At 40.7% G+C, this 19,816-nt stretch overlaps 1 protein-coding gene across 4 annotated transcripts in view; it reads left to right on the forward strand.

Annotated features, from left to right (window-relative positions):
• Positions 1 to 19,816, forward strand: part of nrg2a (neuregulin 2a) — an 87,414-nt gene that overhangs the window by 26,795 nt on the left and 40,803 nt on the right. For all 4 annotated transcript variants that reach the window (XM_033645992.2, XM_033646002.2, XM_078172444.1 and 1 more), the window contains exons 2-3: positions 12,453 to 12,618; positions 14,429 to 14,547. In XM_033645992.2, the coding sequence (XP_033501883.1) occupies positions 12,453 to 12,618; positions 14,429 to 14,547 (285 nt within the window). The remainder of the gene's footprint in view (positions 1 to 12,452; positions 12,619 to 14,428; positions 14,548 to 19,816) is intronic.

Genomic DNA, 19,816 nt, shown 5'->3' on the forward strand with positions numbered 1-19,816 from the left:
CCAGCTCTGGACCGCACAGAGCAAGTTGGATTCTCAGCTCTCTGAAAACGAACGACCAGCTATAACTGTGCATTAAAGGTTTTTCGTTAATTCATTGCATGGTCACGTTTTCACAAATGCTCTGCCACATTTCACAGGTTTGAAAAAAGTCAGCTTTTTTTTTTCAAACCGTTTTATCATGAAGTGATGTTTATATGAGAATACAGTATTCCATTACGCACTTTTCCGACTGGGTTAATAACTCAACAGTTGCTACAGTTGCTTTCTCCTTAATTATGAGTATGTGGTGAGTCATCCTACATAAAAGCATGTGTGTATATTTGCTGGGAGCTACGTTGACATTGGAATAGTATGGGAGCTGCTCGTCTCTCGGAGTCACAAACGTAGCAATGTGCTTGCTCAGTGGTGGATCCTACAAGCTGCAGCATGTCACTGTAGTTTGACCTCAGGTCATGGGGGAAGCCCAACCCCCGTCTCAGTGACACTTTAAGGACAATACCATGATTATCACTGTGGCCATTCATTCCCGGTGTGATCAGATGCTGTATCTTAGTCAGCTTCTCTTTTGATGCTGGTGGCCATTTTGTACCTGCTGATGTCACCTCTGTCAGCGTCCAACAGATAACCTCAAGACTGGGTTTAGCTCACATCTTCACATTTTCCTGTAGATAATTGTATGTGGGTCTTCTTTGTATTTGAATTCTGCCCCTTATCAGCTTCACTGTGCTACTGTAGTTGTTTTTGGCATGTGTGCTTAATTTTCTTGTTTTATTACCCATGAAAAGTTTTATATATGAGTAATTACTGGTCCACGTTCCAAGTTTGATTGTGATCTATAAACATGTGAGATAAACAGCTTCCCAAACTACACGGGAATGCAGAATATTTTTTGGCATCTTTGTTAATCTACAAGCACAGCTGCCGCACAGAGAGAGAGAGAGACAGAGAGAGAGAGAGAGAGAGAGAGAGAGAGAGAGAGAGGAGCTAGTCGGGTTTATTTTCTTCACTTTTCACAAAATGACACAAATGAAAATAAACTGTCTATTGTTGAATTTTATCAATATGAATTTTAACAGTGTAGCTGCTGTTGTCTGTGTGTCAGCTGGCACGGGTGATGTCAGCTTTAAATAAGAATCTGATCTTAAATCATCATTGTCCTCATAAAAATGCCATTTATTCATCACAAAGCTGTGTAACCTGTGTGAAACTATGACCACACGCTCATGTCTGATGCTTGTTATGTCTGTTCTAATGGAAAACTTCACGCCCAACCACCTCAGGTGTGTTCTTGGCCTGCAGCTCCAAAATGGGTCATCCAAAATAAAAAGAGAGGAACCAAACACCACCTTTAAAGATGGATCCTTTATTCACTACGTCAACCTGATCTGGCTCTTTAATAAATTCTGCCAGCTTTGTAATTATCCACCAGTGACATCACTTTGTGGAGGATGCGGTTTATCAATAAGTCATGTTCAAAAGAAGTAATCATTTGCAAATCTGGAAACAAGTCTGCACAGCCAGAAGTGCAGCGATGCATGATATATCTACTAATTAAAAATTAATTAAATGAATATACAAGTATACAGCATCAGAACAGTATGCCAGCTTCCTATATCTACTGTGTTTGTTGTCTGTGCCCACTTCAAAGGATAACCATAGATCTCTTAGTGAGCTAGCTTGATCTGTTGGCGTGTTGACTAAGCAGCACAGTTGCACCAAAATGTACTGAAATGTGCTCAGACAGGCCAATGGAGATTAGTGGCTGTTTTGCTGTGTTTGAGCTGTGTGGAGGTATTACATGGGGATTGCATGTCTACCAAAATATGGATATGGGCAGTTTTCCAGTTTGTCACACAAGTGCTGCCTGACAGTGACATTTAAGCATGTGATGGTCTATGTGAAGGAAAGACCAATAAAACAAGAATGTAAGATAATATTTTGGTGTTTAAGTAACTAAAAAGTCTTATTATCGATGTTAAAGTTTGCTGAATATCCACGGTTGGTCTCAGAGCTTCCAAAATAGATAGATAGAGATAGCTTGTTCATCGCTGATTTTTCACAGCGTTTATCTGATGCCACATACTGATTTAGGTGCATTGTTGGAGAATACATACCGTTAGGTTATTCATTGCACCACACTCTCGGGGTGCAGAGCCCACTCTGGGCACACACGGAGCAGCAGAACACCAGACGCAGTGAAAATTTGCTTTCACTTGCCTCTGCAACAGCTGCTCCTGTCATCCATCGATCTGATCTGATCAGATCGGATCGACTGATCAGTTAACAACCCTGCTAATCAAACTCCACAAACTGCTGCTGAGGGACCAAAAAAAAACCTCATGAAGAGTTTCGCCTGCATTACATTCATGGACCCACAAAAATCTCTGAATCTAGGGAGGAGACACAAAATTATATAAACAAACAGACAAAAAAAGACAAAATATGTCGACCCCATCCCTGAAACCTCCCTGCCCGACGGCATCAGCTACCGCTACACATAGAGTCTAATTCTGTGGGAAACACATAAAGGTTTCCTTGTAGTCATGGCCAGTGACGCATATTCCCGTAGGCAACATCGTCAGCTGCCCAAAAAAAATGCTTTACATGTTTAAGTTTGTTTGAATGTTATTTATTTCAACTTCATCAAGATGCTATTTCACATCCACTTTTTAATCTCTGCAGCACCATGCTGTGTTGTGCATAATACGTTATACAAGTTCCTGTGTGGATGAGGTGTGTCAAAATATAATTGTATGTAATCCAGCCCATAAGCGCTCTGTGGAGGTTGTTAGACTGTCAGTCAGCCGTCACCGACATCCCAGGAACAAGACAGCATTGTCTCGTGTACCATACGTTCCCTGAGAACTTATTTTCCTCACATTTATTTAAGGAGATCACCTAACAGCAGGTACTTCTCAGCTATTATTGCCCCTTCACTGGCTATGACGTCTCCAGCATTTGGACCAGAAAGTATTCCAAAGTGTTGATTTATTACACTCTGCTGCTGCAATGTTACATGAGGATTTCCTCTCATGTCTCCTTTTTTTGAACGGTATGCATATCGCGGCTGAAAGTTGACACTCTTCAAATAATGTTGCAGGACTTTTCTAATGAAACAGTCCCATGGTTAGAAAAGGAAAACTTCTGCAGACGCTAACAAAGACGTTTGTGCAAAAATGTTGGTCTTAACTGGAAAGAAAAGACCCCAGAGGGATGGAAAACTCTGCAACTCTGTTGTCTTTCTTATGAATAAGACAAGGAGAGCAAATGGCTGCAGGCATTTCATCAAATCTGTCATTAACAGAATGCAAGGTGAATGCATGTCTCACTTTTTTTCATCCGTAGTTAGTAATCCCTGTACAGTCTGCCTGACCTGCATAAATATTCTCTTGGAGGTGATGATGTGGTAATCCAGAACTTCTGCCATCCATCTTGTATTATGTCAGGACAAAGCACAACAAGTTCCTTTCTGACTGGATTTGCGTGCGTAGTCAGGGTGGTAATAATTAGTTACGGAAGTGAAGAGTTGGCACCTTCATTTTGTGCCAGATGGGTTTTTCTCATGTACTAACACCTACCACACCTTCAGAATTCAAATTGAGCTACTGAAGTTATTCAGCAACAAAATGTTTTATAGAGACTAGTCGTCATATGAGGTGGCAGTGAAACCTCAGACAACCTCAGCTTCCAATTCAGGTATGATCTTGCTTCATATAATTGCTCTTACAAAATTGCCCTGTAGTGTGCTCGTACAAACAACAACTGGAGAACGAATCACAAAGCCAGCGAATACAACTTCAATTGACCATATAAACAGCATTATAGTGCCTATAAACACCTGGAAATCAGCGCATGTAGAGATTTTTTTTCCGCTGTCAGTAACAGTCTTAACATGGCTAATTAAAACCACAAATTAGTAAGCAAACAGAAGCCTCTTGATGGGCGGTTCTCAAAGAAAATATCTAGAGATCAATTATGACAAGCTTTTAATCTGAAAGCAATCTGCAGATGAAACTTAAGAAATTGCTGGTTTACCAAAGAGCTTCCACATAATGTTGTGAGCACTTAAGTTTGCTGTGATGTCACAGTGTTAACCATGTCCAGCAATTACTTTACAAGTGGCCTTTACTACACCAACAAAAAATACATATTCACACAAAATAAAAGCAAAAAAATTACATCAAAGGTAGCATCATGGTTGTGCCCACTTGTGCATGATTTCCCTACCCCTACATTGTTCTCTACCTCTAATTAACCTGTAAATAAATCATCATCCATCCACCCATCCATTTTCATAACCGCTTATCCTCTTGAGGGCCGCGGGGGGCTGGAGCCTATCCCAGCTGATATTGGGCAAGAGGCAGGGTACACCCTGGACAGGTCAACAGACTATCACAGGGCTGACACATAGAGACAGACAACCATTGACACTCACATTCGCACCTACAGCCAATTTAGAGTCACCAAGTAACTTGCATGTCTTTGGACTGTAGGAGGAAGCTGAAGTACCTGGGGAAAACCCACGCTGACACAGGGAGAACACGTGAACTCCGCACATAAGGGCTCCCTCTTGGGATTGAACCAGTAACCCTCCTACCCACCCTAAATCATCAGTATTTAGTAAGATGTATTCAAATTAATGACTGTTGACCAATGTTGGTCAAGGGTATTACACATCTAGCAGAAACTGAGTAATCCCATTGGATTCCTCTCTAACTGTTGAAGTGTAATACAGTATTCGATCTGGTTTAATCTCCCAGCTCATGAGAAACATAACTCTTTGGCTTTTTTCACAAACCCGTATTTAACATTGCCTCCTTCCAGTGTGTGTGAGTTCATGTGTTTGGAGCGTCTGCTCACAGTGTTGAATTGGGGAGTCGGTGAGAGCCAAAAGGAACCAACCATGGGGAAATGCCATGTAGAGCTTTATACTGGGGTGGTGATCGTCAGTGGAATCAGTAGTTTTAAGAACCTGTTCAGTTTACAGGTAGTAATTTCATTAATGGTTTCTGTAAAAAATAATAGTGGAACAAACACAGTTGCTAAAATTGGCCGTGTAACTTGCGCAACATGTTAATTTATTTGTACATCGTGTGGCTGCCAGTAAGAAGCAAATTTCAAGGAAGTGATCAGTGAGGTACAGTATTTGCATGCAGCTGCTTGTAGCACAGTCAGGTCATTCAAACCACAGTGTACAAAAATAGTATGAAAATTTCCCGACCATAAAAGTCATTTAGTAGGCAGTCAAACCAGGACAGAGCAGGCAATGAGTTTCACATGACTTTTCTTCCCCAGTAATGCTTTGTTCTATATGATAAGTCACAACAGTCATTATTGCAAAAGAGCAATGATGGTATATTCGGGTCATGTGGGTTAGCTGGAAGAGGGGGGGGAGACAGACTGTCATAGATTTCTGAGAAAAAAACTTGAAATTCTCTGAGATTTAAGTCACAAATTTACAAGAAAAATGCCCTCAGAGCTTTCTGCCAGAAAGTCAGGTGATGTAGCAAAGAGTGACAAAGTCCATGTAGGCGGGAGGGTACGGTGGTTCAATGGGTCAAGCTCAGGACTTTCACCCACAAAACCAGTGTTTGTGTGCGGTGTGAGTCAGTGTTGGCTTTTTATTTCTAGACTAACATGATTTATTGCACAGTATAATAGTACTGTATGCACATTATGTACATTAAGTTTAGCAGAATAGCTGGATAGGCCAGTTCTGGTTTACGTCATATTTCGATGTTGCTAGGACTCCCAGGAAGGACGTCTGGCTGATGGCCAGGTAACATACTGTTTGTAAATGGATCTGCACCTGTAGGGTGTGTTTCTGATATTCTGACCACTCAAAGTGCTTTTAACACAACATGTCACATTTGCCCTTGAACCCAAACATTCACACACCGGTGGCCGATGCTACCAAACAAGGTGCTACCTGCCACTCAGCCTACACACTAATGGAACAGCCATCGTGAGCAATATGGGGTTCAGTGTCTTACTCAAAGATACTTCAACATACGACTGGAGAAGCTGGTTTTTGAACCGCAGATCCTCCGGTTAGTGAAACTATAGTGGAACTGTTTTTAACGACAACAAGAGGTCTTGATTGGACGTTAAAACAACCATCAATCAATGTCTTACTGTTTCCTGGGATTCCGTCTTTACCAGTGGCGTCTGTGTTGTGATGAAGTCAATCCAACCGTGCAAAGTGAAGTGAACCCACAATTTTTCTTAGATTTTTTTTCTCACACATTTTCGTCTTTAATCTCAGAAGTTCTGAGGGTTTTTTTTTTCTGAATATTGCCCCCCTCCCTGGGGCAATTTTTTTAAACCTACGATGACCCCCTAGTTCACCATTGTATTAAACAGTTTGCATTAAAATCTCCTGTGTTGCGCTGAAATGATATCGCTGGAAAAGTATAGATACTGTGAAGCAGACTTCAGTTGTGAACTCATTATTTCCCATGACGGTGATTTAGAGCCGACTGTAAACAAAGATGTCCGCACTTTGTTAGTAACAATAACTTGTTGTCATCCAGCGGTTATGTCCACCAGCTCTTTCACACAGTGAGCTATTGAGTGACACTTGTACACAATTTACACTCTTATTTCAACTGTTGTCAGTAATCCAGTTTGAAATGTGGTCGATCTGAGAGTGCAAGGCCAAAAATTTTCTATCCTATTACAAAATCAAGTCGGTTAATTGGCAGCATGTCCTATTGCAGTGTACTGTATGCTGTGGTACTGCAGATCTGGACAAGTGGCTCAGTTACCATATGCATGAATGTAGAGGTTTATCTAAGCACCAAAAGTACTACACTTCTGTACATACTGTCTTGCAAAAACAATAAGTTTAAGTAATCTAATAATAACCAAATGTAGACACAGTTCTGTTATCACTCAGTGTGGAGGAAAACCTACTCTCTAGAAGGGGTGGACAGAAACACAGCGATTGTGACCAGTTGATAAAATGTTAGTTCCAATATGTTCAGGGCACCAAACTGTTAATGGAGACTAGTCCTGCTGCTTGTAAGCAAATACAGATGATTTGGCCTCTTCACATCTGGATACAACCAGGAGAAACCCTGGATAGTAGGTTAAAAGTTGAGCATTGATCAAATCAGAATAGCTGAGATGATTAAAACTTAACAGGCAGTGTTGGTTTTCTTCATGTGTTTTACTGTCACAAAGAAACACAAAACATATGCTATTCATTTTAATAAAAGAAACACTATTAGTAGCATGTCCGAAGAGTTTAGTGAGAGAGAAGTAGAGTGTTTCGAGTCACATATAAACAATGTAGCAGATAATTATTTGGGGAAAGTGTATTGGTTGTGGTGGGAGGCTGTTGAAATGATCTCCTTGAACAGATGTTGTGTTACAGTGACTAGTGTGCGGTGTCTGAAGACCATTCCCACATGCAGAACCCATTTCTCTGGCCGTCTCACCATGTAATTTGTCTTTTGACAACATGCAGCGAAGTGACATAACACCAGAGTAATCAGGGATACTTTGTCTAGAAGGGGAAACACAAAGGCATGCCTCGGATTCCTTTTCTAAGCTCCTGGAAGTAAAACAGAAATGTTAACTCAATAATATGAGCAATGCATTGTTAATTCATCAAGTGACTTTGTTTTTGAACCTCTCTCTCTGGGGCCGAGGTCTCCAACTGTTACCCAAGGCATGAGCTGTTGACACGCTGGTTAGGCTTCTATTCTCAAATTTGGTTTTTATAGTCCATGTCTGCAGCTGCCCCTCCGCTTCAAAAAGAGAGAATCAGGCTGTTGTTGAGGCGAGGGTTTATCATTGCTGCCTGACACTTTTTCCACTGGTGTAATGGAAAATGAGATAACCATTTGTCTCAAAGAAATGATTCTATTTCCAGTGATTATCAGCCTTTATTGTGTTGTCGGAAAACATTAATTGCACTTGGTAAAATTAACATGCTTTATGCTAAGCACCGTGAACTTGATTGTGCTATAAGTTGTGTCCGTCAAACTTTATAATGCTCTGCTTTTTTTCACATCTGTCATTCCAATCACGAGCGACTGCTGTGTATCGCTGACCAAGCCGACAGAGGATGTTCTTTTTTGATTTTTAGAAGTTTATGGATTTGTTGTGTTAAGTTTGTGTCACGCAGATTAAGCAGCTGGAAAGATACTGTTAAGATTATTCATTAATGAAGACATTAATCTTGTACAATTCAACATGGACATGAAGATTATTCACCAGTGCGATATAATGTTAAACATCTGCATGTCGAGGCAAGAGCGTCTGATGGACTCCTGTGTCTTCATTAGAAGTGTATCCTGTAGATGGAGCAGACCCTCTCACACATCTGGCTCACTGGCTTGATGAGAAGTGCAGTCCTGTGTTTCTGTATCTTTTCCAGGCAAGGACAAAGCTTGTTTAATTTGCTTGGCAAGGACAAAACTGTGTCCAGGCAAAGTACTAAATATTCCTTCTTTATGGTGCAACCTCATTCCTGCTGTTCCCCGACTATGACTGACAAGGCTTTCCTCAGGCAGTGTGCTGGGTTTAGTCTGGCAGAGCAGAGTGTGTATGGGAAGCATGTACATATACAGACGAGAGAGCATAAGTACTTATTTATAGCAGTTTACTAATTAGACTCAAATAAAAGTTTTTGTGCCAAATTAAATTTTGTATCTTAAAGGGTTACTCTGGTGTTCAGCCTGGACCCTATTTTCCCATGTTTTTGTGTCTAAGTGACTAATGGGAACAACCATTTCTGAAACTGGTCCAGTATTGAGTGAGAGCGCTGCAGCCAGCAGCCGCAGAACAGGCTGCGATGTAACCACAGCATCCTTTTCGTAAGTCCACTAAAAGTGCTTGTTTTTGCCACTGACAATCTTAGTGTGTTATTTTAAGTGTATGGAAAGGATCCCTACAGAGATAGACCTCTGTCATAGAGTAAGATCCTTTAGGTTTGACCAGACACAGCCCCGAAATTGCTGTCGCCAATGTCACCAGACTCCATTAAAATAAATAGATTTTAGTGTGTATATTTTCACATCTAACTGGGTGAATTAAGGGTTTATTTCAATCAAACCAGACGTGTTGATTGTTGGAACAGTGTAAAGACAAAGCAAGACAGTATCTGTGGGTTTATTTTGTGTCTGCCGACTTGGAATGAAGTGTGTTTTTACAATGATAAAATTACTGTTTATTTGGATGGAGTCTGGTGGCTTTGGCAAAAGTGATTTTGGGGGCTGTTTCTGGTTAAAAAAAAAGGATCTTACTCTTTTACAAAAGGTCTTTCTCTGTAGGTATCCTTTCCATAGTGTTGCCAGACACTTAGAATAATAATCTGAGCCTGTCAGTGACAAAAACAAGCACTTTTAGTGGACGTAAATGGATGGGGTGCATATGCTCAGAGTGGTCACACCGCAGCCCTCTCGCTCAATACTGGACCGATTTCAAAAACTTTTGTTCCCATTAGTTACAAAAACATAGGAAAAACAGGGTCCAGGTTAAAAAATACAGAAGTTGTCCATTGAGAACAGCTAATGAAAATATGTGCTGAAGCCGGTCATCAAACATTCCACATGCACATATATTACAGTCATGTAGTTGCAAAACTCTGTGTCATTATGAACAGAATAAATGATTCAGTTCTGGTGAGTAGCCATTAGCCAGTGTAATGTGAAAATTAGGGAGATCAGTAGACCATAGAGCATTTTGCAGTCTGATCTTTATTTAACATCAAGTCTCATAAAGTACATTACATTTGTTAAATAACAGAAAATGTTTAATGAAGAACATCTGGAGCATCAGGAGTCTCATGTTCAGTACATGGTCTTGCTGGAGGCTATCAGCAAAGGCACACTGCTTGCAGAGTTGATTTGAAATGGCAATACAAAGTATGTGTGCAGGCTGTGTAATGTTATGACTTTTTACAATTTCTTACTATCCCAAACCCTTTTGAGATGGTGAAATCTTAAGCTAACTGCTGGAGCAATCTTAGCACAAAGACCCATCCTGAGAATAAGCTCATTAAGGTTACTGAGTGCCACAGCACAAAGGCACGTCTCACTTGTGTTAGAATCTTTGTCTTTATTTTCCAAACGCCATGAATATCATCACTCACATCACTCACATTTTCCAGCAGGAAGCTGTTCACAGATAAAAGTCCACTGTCTCAGCAGCTTCAGAATAATTTTAGTAACAAATAGCTGCTATTGAACTAAGAATAGTTGTTTTTCCATTGATCTGAGCTGTTTGTGAGCTATTTTAAATTTGACATTTCACTATCTGTGATTCCAGTGGAAATCAGCACCAAGTGTACATCAGACAGAAAGCTCTTTTAGTGTACGGGGTATTCAGTATTGTAGAATGATCGTGCTTTTCTGTAATGTAAATTAACTTTGTATTTCATCTCATTTTTGCCTCTTAAATTGGACTCATGCATGCTGCTTAAGTCATAGTTTTAAGAAATTATTATCATTACTTTTGGTCTAAATGTCAGTAAACATCAAAGGTCTTCAGCGCTGTCAGTTATCACTCTATGATTACTTTTCTGATTAAGCTAATTCCATTAATATCATGTATTTCAAAAAAAAAAAAAAATCAAGACATCTCCATCTATAGGCATCAGATTATTAGGTGAGACAAAACATAGATACTCAAGGATGGATGGATTGTAGACTTTACTCAGCATCAACTGAGAAGTTTTTCAATGCCTGGTATCAAAGAGATCTATGGCTGATACTGAGAACTGCGACCTCCGGCTCCTATCAGGAGTATTAGTGCCAAGTGACCAAAAGTGGCTGGGCGCACAAGACATATACGTGAGGTACTTGGTTGCCATAGACAGAGCTCTTCAGTGTCCACCTCTAAAGCCCTACGTTTTGTTTCAACACTGAGGCACTCATAAAATGGGGGATTTGGGGTTCCTTCGCTAGAAAATGTCTAGTGTCAGCGTTAATTTCCTGCATTCTGGTGAAATTTTTGCACCAGTTTGTGCTTTTTCCTCACCAATTTATGGTGTTTGCTACTTTCATGTTTTTATTGGGAGGGACAAATGCACATATTCTAAATAATGAGAGGGATGTGTCCCTTGTGTCACCCCCGCAATGTTCACATCTGCCAGGCTTGCAAAGCTGTCTGCGTGCGATCACCTGTGTATGTGGCTGATACGTTGAGCTGATTTAGGATTAATAATTAACAACGGGGACTTCTGCAGAATGTACATGGCCTTCAAAACACCACAAAAGAACACACAAACAATAACTATATAATTATATAATTGCAGGCACGCATCACACTGTCATCGGCAGTGGCAAATCTGAAGTGTGAAATGTTGCTCTAGACCCAACCGTACCCTGAATCCATCACAACTGTCCACTTAAATCCACAAAGAAAATGAAAAATGCAGCATCATTAAGGTTTTTCTCTCTGTGCAGACATGTCGCCTTTACCAGGTCAGTGAAGTAGGACAGCCTCTCAAAAAAGAGGACGACAGGGGATAATTTTGGTGCACCTCTATTTCAATGTTTAATTGAAGTCATTACCTATGCATCCTTCACTTTGCTTGTCACGCTTTGTTTGTCTTCGTTCTGCCGTCATCCTTTGGAGGCGACGCACAGCAAACAGCTGTAATTTGTGGGACTGCTCAGTTTAGCATATGCATGAAATTGTAAATGTTACACATGGAGAGAGAGTGTTTGTGTGTAAGGCGGAGGGGGGGGGGGGGGTAGCCCCTGGTTGACCCCTGTTCACCCCTTCTCTGTCACTCCACCCTGGATGAGTCTTCTCCTAAACATGTGTGCAGCTGTCAGCTGGCAAGTGTTTGCGAGCGTGTGTGTTGTGTGTGCATGTATGTGTGCGTTTGGACAAAGATCATTTTTCATATATCAATTAGATTTTTTCCTCCTGATAAAAAAAGTTACAAGAAATTACAGAATATACCATCACACATATTAAATGCTATGATACATCATGTTTGAACAAAGCTTATATTTTTGCGAGGTAATGCAGCAGATGAAAGGGTTGCGATAAAAGATTTTCTTTTTCATGATGTCATCACCACAAACTAGTTATTATAGTATCAAAGTTTTATTGGCTTTTTGTGTTTACCAGTTGCCGTTTATTGCACATGAGTTTGTGGCCGCAAATGTTCTTCATCAGCTTGTCCATGTTTGCTAAATATTGCTTCAGGTGTTTTTATAGCAGCAAAGCTGGAGTGAAACTCAGCCTGTTTATTAGTCTGAGGCAAAGTTGATAATGTCTCTAGTGACAACATCTGGTGGTCACATGAGAGAGTTGTTGGCTCGGTCCGTAGAGATGATGATCGGCTCTGCTGCTCTGTCCTTCTTTGTCTCCCTGTCTCTCCTAAAACACCAACACAATCATAAACCAACTGTGCAAACCAAAGTGTAATCAAGCTCGAGTCTATGGCGGTTAATAACATTAAGTTTTTCTCTTTCTCTCCTGTTTAGCTGCGGCTCCAAAGTTAAAACCGATGAAGAATCCAATAATAGTGGACGAGGGGAGAAAGCTCATAGTAAAGTGTGAGGCCACAGGGAACCCTCTCCCCACCTACAGATGGTTCAAAGATGGCAACGAGCTGAAGAAAAGCAAAAAAGTCCGAATAAGGAACAGCCTGTGAGTACAAGTCACCCATGTCCCGCAAACCCAAAACAAACAGTGTCAGAAGAAAAGAGACGGAGGCGCTCCAAAGTCAAAGCAAGGTTGCTATTATCAGCAGACTGTGCTAATGCAGTTTTTCAGGAAACTGCAGTTTGAAGCTAATTTAAAAATCAATATCAATGTGGAAGTTGAATAAAAAAAAAAACATTTATTCAATATTTGGGATTACAAAGACTTATTTCTGCATTGAAATGTAGTTTAATGATTTATACTAGATCAAGCCAATTTATCACCCCTGCTTATGGCTGTATGTTTTTCTCATACAGATAGAAAGTTACATTTAGAGGCAATAAAACACACCCACCCTCTATTCAGTACATTCACAAGTTGCCATGTTTGACTTGATGGAAAGCAACCAGTGGCTAATATCAACTTTAGCTAGACAAGACCCTGTATATAACTGATCTTTCAAGGTTCAATTACAAAAGTACAACAGGACAAAGGCCCACAGCACCCTGCACAATTTTTGTTTCCTGCTATGATCCTATTCCATGGGTGTATTGGAAGAGCTGTGCACAAGTCTCCATGATGGTGCCAGTTCGTTTGAATAAAAAATGCCCAGTCAAACAAATTTTCCCTCTGTCGTGCAGCTCACACTTTACATTAGACTGACACCACACATACAGATGAGCTCTTTTACACTTCAGCAAGAGTCATAATTGACATTGCATTGACTTTGACAGGTGTCCTGTCAAAAGTTTTACATATGTCTCTTTAATGATAGCGATCTGATGAGAAAAAATGCTTTTTAGGCTGCAGGGGATTTTTTTTGTTGCAGTTCCACAGTCGGCCACTGGGGCACATTTGCAGCATGGCTGACTGGCACCGCCATATCCAGCTCTCATGGTACCACTCCTATGATATGCCAATGTTTTCTGACTCATTTTGGCTCATTGCCAGGACAAATATATACAGATATTTTTGACGACTTCATTGTAGAGAACATCAAGTTATTCCTATAGTGAAGTAACATATTACTGTGCATACTTACTGTACATACTGATGGTCTACTGGCAGATGCAGACATAAAACACAATGCTTTTGAAAATTTGCGCATTCCCAGGGGGAAAAAAAGACTACATGTAAAAATGTCATATTTGTTTTTATGTTGCATTTTCAAACAAAACTGTAAAATTCATTCTCCTTTTAGCCACAGCCAGGGCAAATTTGACCTGTTTTGACAAATTAAAGTTGCAGAATGAAGACATCATCTTATTGGCCTGTCACATCGGCAGAAATGCTTATTCTTGATATTATAATCCCAATTTTTGGCCTATGCGGGTATTTCATTTTAAGGCCTTTCTTCTGCCAAGGCCGATAACTTGCCAGTATTATCATGCATCCCTCCCTCATTATATGATGATATAATTAAGGCAACTGGTTTAAGAGAATATCTGAAAATATTTTATTGTTTGGTATATCTTAAGAAAGAATAAAAAAGCTTAAGTAGACAGTATTGTAATAAAACCTACCGATGTAAGGGTATTGACACGGGCTGTAAAACCAACAACCCTTTTTATAATACAGTATACTAGTGTTACACTTGCTTCTATGCTTTCCTATTGTAAGCAGTTTTTTCCCTCTCAAATTTGGCCCCAGACAAAGTGAGTCTGTATCCCTATCAAAGCAAAGAGCTGTTGCCATGCTGCTGCTTGCCCTGTTGTCTGCCTCTCTGTCCCCCATGTTTCCACTTGTTGCGTTTCCATGCTATTTCCTCCCTGCCCTGATTCCCCTGACTCAGCTGTGTGAGTGTTGTCTCCCACAGGAAAAACTCCAGAGTCCAGATCAGCAGAGCAAAACTGGAGGATTCTGGGAATTACACATGTGTGGTGGAGAACCCGCTGGGAAAGGACAACTCCACTGGCACTGTCAACGTCCAAAGCAGTGAGTACTGACTCCTAAGCAACAAGTGAAGTGGCACAGATGTACACTGTTGATGTTGTCATGACTGCTCTCTTGCCAAATGAGAGATGAAAAGGAGCCATCGCAAACAGGCATGTAACAATGGTAACATGCATGAAGAGCATCTGTCCACACATGTGGCTGTGGCCCATTAATCAGTGGGGCAGTATGCCGTACGTGGAGATGAATGGAATTTAAATGCAATGTATGGTGAGGTGTCTCAGTTTTTTATTCACTGCAGTCTGCCAGCAATGTGAAATCCCACAAAACTACACTGCACAGTGTCTTTGACCGTCACTAGCACACAAAAAAGCAGCAGACTATAGAGTATAAAATGTAAAACACAGCTCGACAGAATATGAAAGTTGTAAGAGAAAAAAAAGTGTCTTCAGAGTGTGTGATAGAATCTAACAGGCTCCTTCAGTGGTGGTGTGTGTGCATTGCTGAGTTTTGCAAAGTACTGTAGCAGATGAAAGAGTTTTGATAACAGCTGCTTCCATTTGGTGGGGTGGTGAGTTTGTGTTTGTTCCAAGCAGTGCGGGTAGTGAGTGTGTGGCTGCTATGGGTAGCTTGTTGTCTGAGTGGATGGAGCCAGTATAAAAAATATATTTAAAGACCTTACAGAGTATCTGTGCCTCAGCCTCGATCAAGGGAGGACTTGATGATTATCTGGTTCTGGACTGACAGAGAACTATACGGCAGGTTGTCTGGCACAGTGAGTCAGAAACTAGATGTTCACCTGGATGAAAACGGCTACGTAATGTCTCAAGACTTTGATGCTGTGCAGACAAGGGGCTGTGATGTTGAGCAGAGTCAGTGCAGATTTTTTTCAAATCAAACTTAATCTACGTGACAGCATGTCCTTACTATTGCAGCTGAACTGTGTCTGAGTCTCATATATTCATTATACTTTAACTGCAAGAACTAGAACTGAAACAGCCCAGGTGCAAGAATAAAACGTTGGCGTTGAACATGTCTGCAAACCACGGATATGTTACATGTGTGCATTTCATAGTATGATGCTCAGATTACATGTATATGAGCTAAGTTTCTCATCAGGAGGATGGGATGGATGTAGTTAGTTAGTTAGACCAACAAAAATGGGTATTTTTTAATGACTGGCCAGGTTATTTCCAGCCATGTTTGTAGCATCAAAAGTAGGTATTTTTTTGGAAAACGTTTGGGACATTTCCAGCAGTGACAAAAGCAGGTATTTTTTAACGTGAGTTTGGGGCATTTCCAGCCTTGTTTGTAGCAACAAAAGCAGGTATTTTTTTATCATGTTTCAGGAAATTTCCACCCATGTTTGTAGCTACAAAAGTGGGTAATTTTGATAACCGGCTGGGACATTTCCAGCCATCTTTATAGCGACAAAAGCAGGTATCTTTTATGGGAGTTTGGGGCACTTCCAGCCGTTTTTGTGTTGACAAAAGCGAGTATATTTTAATGAGAGGGCATGACATTTCCAGCTGTGTTTGTAGCCACAAAAGTGGGTATTTTTTAATGACAGACTGGGACATTTCCAGCAGTGTTTGTAGTGACAAAAGCAGGTATTTTTTAATACCAGGCTGGTAAATTCCCAGCCGTCTTTATAGCGACAAAAGCAGGTATTTTTTATCAAGGGTTCGGGACATTTCCAGCCGTGTTTGTAGCTTCAAAAGCGGGTATCTTTCATCAAGGATTTGGGACATTTTCAGCCATGTTTGTAGCTACAAAAAGGTATTTTTTAATGAGAGTTTGGGACATTTCCAACCATGTTTACAGCGACATAAGTGGGTGTTTTTTAACATCATTCTGGTAAATTTCCAGCCATGTTTGTAGCAACAAATGTGGGTATTTTTTAACAAGAGTTTTCCAGAGATTCCAGCAGTGTTTTCAGTGACAAAAGCAGGTTTTCCTTAAATGACAGGCCAAGATATTTCCAGCCATGTTAGTAGTGACAAAAGCAGAGATTTCTTTTAACGAGGGATCAGGACATTTCTTGTCATGTTTGTTTCAACAAAAGCGGGTACTTTTCAACAAGGGTTTGAGACATTTCCAGTTGTGTTTGTATCAAAGAAACCAGTATTTTTCAATGCCAGGCTGGGACATTTCAGGCTGTGTTTGTAGTGACAAAAGCAGATATCTTTTAACTAGAGTTTAGGACATTCCCAGCCATGTTTGTGGGGAACAAATCTGGTATTAAAACCAACATGATATTTTTTAAACCATAACCATAAGTGGGGTTTGTGCCTTAACCAAACCACATGTAACCTATATATCCATATCCACTTCAAAAAGCTTACCAATGTAACATATCCATGGTTTGCAGAAACATACAATGCAAACATTTATTCTGTAATGAAATAAAGCGATGCCATGGGAGGTTCCTAATCCTGCACCAGAGGGGAGATACTCTCATTTTCATTGCTGACCTTGACAACAGAAGGATTTCTGTAGACATCCCACATTGGCATGAGAGGTATAGCTGGTAGGAAAAGGGAAGGACTGGAGTTTAGCGATCACTCAGTGTGCTTGTATTCACATTCAGGCACAATAATCACTCCCCCTTCTCTCTTTATATTTGTCAAGGCCACCTTTTAGCGCTTTTGTTTACAGTTAGCAGACTTAAGCTGAGCTGCGTTATTAGAGGAGCAGCTCTTTTCAGATAAAGAAAAGGCCCATTGTGTTTGAAAACACAGAGATTCTCAGTGGTTCCAACATGCAAGTTTGATTTCCAGCAAACAATTGTGCAGAAAAAGAAATCATCCATCTTGTATTTAAATGGGGCAGCACATCGCCTCTTTGTTTTTTTTCTTCTGACATCTAAAAAGCTTCAGTTGAGTTTTATAGTCAGATTGTATGACTTACAGTGTACTGTAAGCTTGTTATGACACCTGGCTTTATTCCAGTGCAATGATATATTCCTTTCTACTCATGAGCGTGTAATATTTAAACGGTCAGTGATGCAAGATCCAAAGCCCCAGACATGCAGTGCTAACATTATGAAAAATTAAACGGTAATCACTGAGTAAGAATCATGTTTAATGGCAATTAAATAAAATAGGTTAAATCATGCTGTACATCACGCAAAGGTCGGGGGAATCCCTGGTGGTAGCACCTGTTTGCCTGAGTGTTTAATGAAGGCTTACGAACATGTGACTGGTGTCCCGTGAAACTCTATATGATGATCTTAGCAGGCAAAAGTGCTTGTAATGCAACGATATCAAAGAAAATATAATATTACAAAGCAGTGAACAAGTGGGCTGAGACCTACAGTAGCCACAATGGATAAAACATGACTGAGCAATGTTACGGTACTCTAGACAGTGTTTTTACTTAGAGCACACACTGTTTATAACATGATATCCCTACATCTGGTGCAAAACCTGGGGTACTTTTGATAAAGTGAGTGCTAATAGTGAAAGCAGAGAGAAGAAAAAGCTTAAACGAGTGTATGTTTATGCCCATTTCCCTGAATCTCATACACATTCCCTCACATATTTGTGTGTGTTTCTTTGCGTGGCCATCTGTAAGCACTGACGCTTCCTCACATCGCTCCTGGATACTCAAACAATGGCATCACTGTACGTCCTATCGTGCGCCGTGATCATCAGATGCCTGTCTCTGTGTGTTTTTGTTTGTGTTATGTGCGAATGTGCCTGTTCACTGTTCAATAAAGGAAAAAAAAAAGTCCCATTGTGTTACAACAGCATGCCTAGTTCCGTCATGCTTCAGGGGAGAAGGCAAGACAGGGCGAATCAGGGGTGGTATGTCCATGGCAGGGGGAGGGCTCCGCTGGAACTACATATGTCAATGAAAGGAAACAGCAGCAAACAGTGTATGTTTCTGTGATTGTCATATGCTGATGTGAGGCTGAAATCAGCAGATGTTGAGGGGAAAAAAAGACACGTTACGTTTCCAGAGAATGTTTGTGACAGTAATGCTCTCTCCTCCTATGAAACAGGTTGCATTTAAAATCATCTGTTTTGCTAAACATGCTTTTAGCTTGATTTTTGATGCAGAGGGCACATAATTCATTTAGACCAAGAGCTGCTTTTCATCCTAAGGTCATAAGAGAAATGGCTATTGTGCTGTACAGCTGCAGTGGAGTATGCTTGCCTGCTGCAGTATGTTGCCGAAGCAGCATGTAGCCGCAGTATTATCTGTGTATGTGTGCCTTCTAGGGAGGAAGAGAAAGGGGAGGGGTGCAGATGTAGATGGACAGAGAGAGCAAAAAAAAGAAGAAGAAGAAGAAGAAGAAGAAGAAGAAGAAGAAGAAGAAGAAGAGAGCGTGAATAAAGGGGGGGAAAAATACAAAATGAGGGAATGCATGACAGGAAGCAGACAAAGACATTAGGGCAGAGAACGAGAGGGGGATACAGCGAGAGGAAAGAGAGGCAGACAGTGAGGGAGAGAGGGAGAAAAGTATGAAGAGGAGGAAGACAAGAGCCCGCTGTGTTGCAGAGGAGACTTTCACACCCATTTTAGAATGCAGTTAGTGCTTTGCTAGCTTTGTACGAGCCACATACTGTATCTGATGTCAGGTGCTGTGGAGCATGGCTTCTTTCTACCTGTGTTGTACCAAGCATGCTAACACAGCTCGAACCTGCCTTAGTGTGAAGTCTCCGAGGAAAACGCAGTCATTAGAAATATCGGCTTTCGTACCAACTTGCGCAGACAGAAAGTGAAAGCTAACAATGGTAGATGATGAAGTCAAAGCAGCAGCAGCATCCTAACCCTCACATCAAGAGGGAACGTAGCACATGGCTGTGTCTGTCTGTTGTATGTTCTGGTGAAGGCAGACTTTGGGAAACCATCACTCAGCTCCACCACATGGTGAACACAGGCCACCACAAGCTCAGCAGCTCACACAGACTCCTGCACTGTGCCGGTCACTGATTTGACTTCTTGCTGTGTTTGTGTGAAGGAGGAGGGTGGATGTTCTTGATCATTTTTGTCATCATCATTATGATTATTAATTTATATGTTGATTTTTTCTTTAATTTCTTTCTTCATTGCTATTTTTCAGTGAATATAGGTCAGCTAATACATATTCCTGCTGCACCAAACACACCAAAACATTTAATCAATGAGTTTAAACATACTTTGTGTTGATGTGCATTGCATCAATTACACAGGGAGTGCCAGAAAAACCTGACACGTAGCCCTGAGGTGTGATTAAAAAGGTGTTGCCCAAACATCCCTTTAACAAAAAGTGATAGCTCCACTTAATGCAAAACGTGTCACATAAAGGAGTATGTACTTTAGA

This window comes from Epinephelus lanceolatus, chromosome 11, assembly GCF_041903045.1.
Source record: "Epinephelus lanceolatus isolate andai-2023 chromosome 11, ASM4190304v1, whole genome shotgun sequence".
Classification (NCBI taxonomy): domain Eukaryota; kingdom Metazoa; phylum Chordata; class Actinopteri; order Perciformes; family Serranidae; genus Epinephelus; species Epinephelus lanceolatus.